The sequence below is a fragment of the Malurus melanocephalus genome, unplaced genomic scaffold, assembly GCF_030028575.1.
Source record: "Malurus melanocephalus ecotype Western Australia unplaced genomic scaffold, MMel_1.1 scaffold_943, whole genome shotgun sequence".
Lineage (NCBI taxonomy): Eukaryota > Metazoa > Chordata > Aves > Passeriformes > Maluridae > Malurus > Malurus melanocephalus.
The window spans coordinates 133,354-135,032 of record NW_026624175.1 but is presented as its reverse complement, the minus strand read 5'-3'; the positions used below and the strand labels follow the sequence as shown (position 1 = coordinate 135,032).

The window sequence follows — 1,679 nt, the reverse complement described above, 5'->3', positions numbered from 1 at the left end:
TTCTTCATTCTGGCACTTCATGTTTTTCTGAAAACTTCGCGGCGATTTTTCCCCTCCTCGCACCAGCCTGGACTAATGGATTACCACCTGCTTGGACTAATTCTGTCTTTTCTCTTCAATGGCACAAAGGTCTTAGCCGGTTACCCCATTTGGTGGTAAGATTCCTTCCTCCCCTCGCCCTTCCTCTGCCGATGATTGATTAATGAATTCATTAATTATCAGAAACAGGAGCTGCGCGTCCCTTCCCTTTTCTCACCCCTCGCCCGGCCGAGCTGCCCGTGGCTGCAGCCTGAGCGCGATTTGCTCCGATTTGACCCGAAATGAACGAAATCCGTGAAAAGTTTGGGGGTTATTTCAGAAGRGCCATGCCCGGGTTTCCCTTTGCGCAAATGGAGGCTTCCCCACCGCTCTTAATTTCTCCATTTTCGGCACCGTGGCCATGGGCTCTTGCTTCGGATGTGAAAGGATGCGGTTTGCTTTCCCTGTGCAATGGGAATTTTGTCTCTCTCACGACTCTTTCTTCCTCCCCTGTGAAACTGCGATCGATCCTTTAGGGGGAAAAAAATGTAATTTTGTTTTCTGTTCTGTTGTTGCATTTTTGGTGGGTTTTTTTTGGACTTCTTTGCCTTCTTTTGTTGCRTTCTGTCGTGTGAATTTAGCCCGGCAAATAGTATAAATGGCACCTGAGAAAACATTCGTTATGCAAAATTGCTCAGAGGTGGATTTTGCTCCTTTTAATTATGAAAATGTTGCTAATTTCCTTGAACCGRTGAGGAAAATAATTTTTGAAGGTATTGGTTGTGTCTTCTCAGGAGGCTGATAAGTAACCTGAGTTACTTAWTTTAAAAATAAACCTGACACTGTATAAATAAACACAACGACAAAACGCAATCGGAAGCCCTCGAGAACAAAAAAAAATAYGGAATTAAATATTCCAGGTCATTGAAACCCAGCAGACAGCGAGTTGCATAACAGAATATTTCGGTTCCTTTCTGTCTTTATGTCGGATTTCTCGTCGGAATAGCTCTTGTTAAGTTTCTGTCTGTGCCAGGTAGGGGCTGGGAGTCTGATGGGAGCTGGGAGATGGTGGAATTTGGTGCTGCCGAGATCCTTGGGTTATTTTCGCCTTTCCAGAAAAGTCTCCTTTTTTTTTTAAATTTGTTTATTACCTAATTAGCTCCTTTCAGTGCCAACATGGAGATGGCAAGGAGTAGGCGGGAGTGAACTTGGGAATGGGCTGCCATGTCTGGGAATATTTCAGATCCAGACGGGAAAAAGACGGATTTCATTTTAATAATCCATTTATTCCCGCGGACTTTGGGAACGAAATTTTGCCATTCCAGAGGAGAAAGACCCTGAACACAATGACAAGTCCCCGCTCAGGAAGCGTTTTCAAAGCTCCTCAGGTTCACGAAATGGCTAAATCACAGCAGGTTTTCCCGGAGAATTCAATGATTTCCTCGCCCTGAGCGTGGCTGCCGAACTTCAGGCCCTGAGCCTGGGGCAGGGGAGGCTCCTGAAATCGGGAGAGCAGTGCTTTGATTCCTTCCATCCCGTTTCTCCCCCTCTTTGATTCCTTCCATCCCGTTTCTCCCCCTTTTTGATTCCTTCTATCCCATTTCTCCTCCTTTTTGATTCCTTCCATTCCTTTTCTCCTCCTTTTTGATTCCTTCCATCCC

At 45.5% G+C, this 1,679-nt stretch overlaps 1 protein-coding gene across 1 annotated transcript in view; it reads left to right on the top strand.

Moving 5' to 3' along the window:
• The first annotated feature begins 75 nt into the window (after positions 1-75).
• Positions 76-1,679, top strand: part of LOC130585667 (proto-oncogene Wnt-3) — a 28,461-nt gene continuing 26,857 nt past the window's right edge. Inside the window, exon 1 of the mRNA XM_057386267.1 lies at positions 76-155. Within this exon, the coding sequence (XP_057242250.1) occupies positions 76-155 (80 nt within the window). The remainder of the gene's footprint in view (positions 156-1,679) is intronic.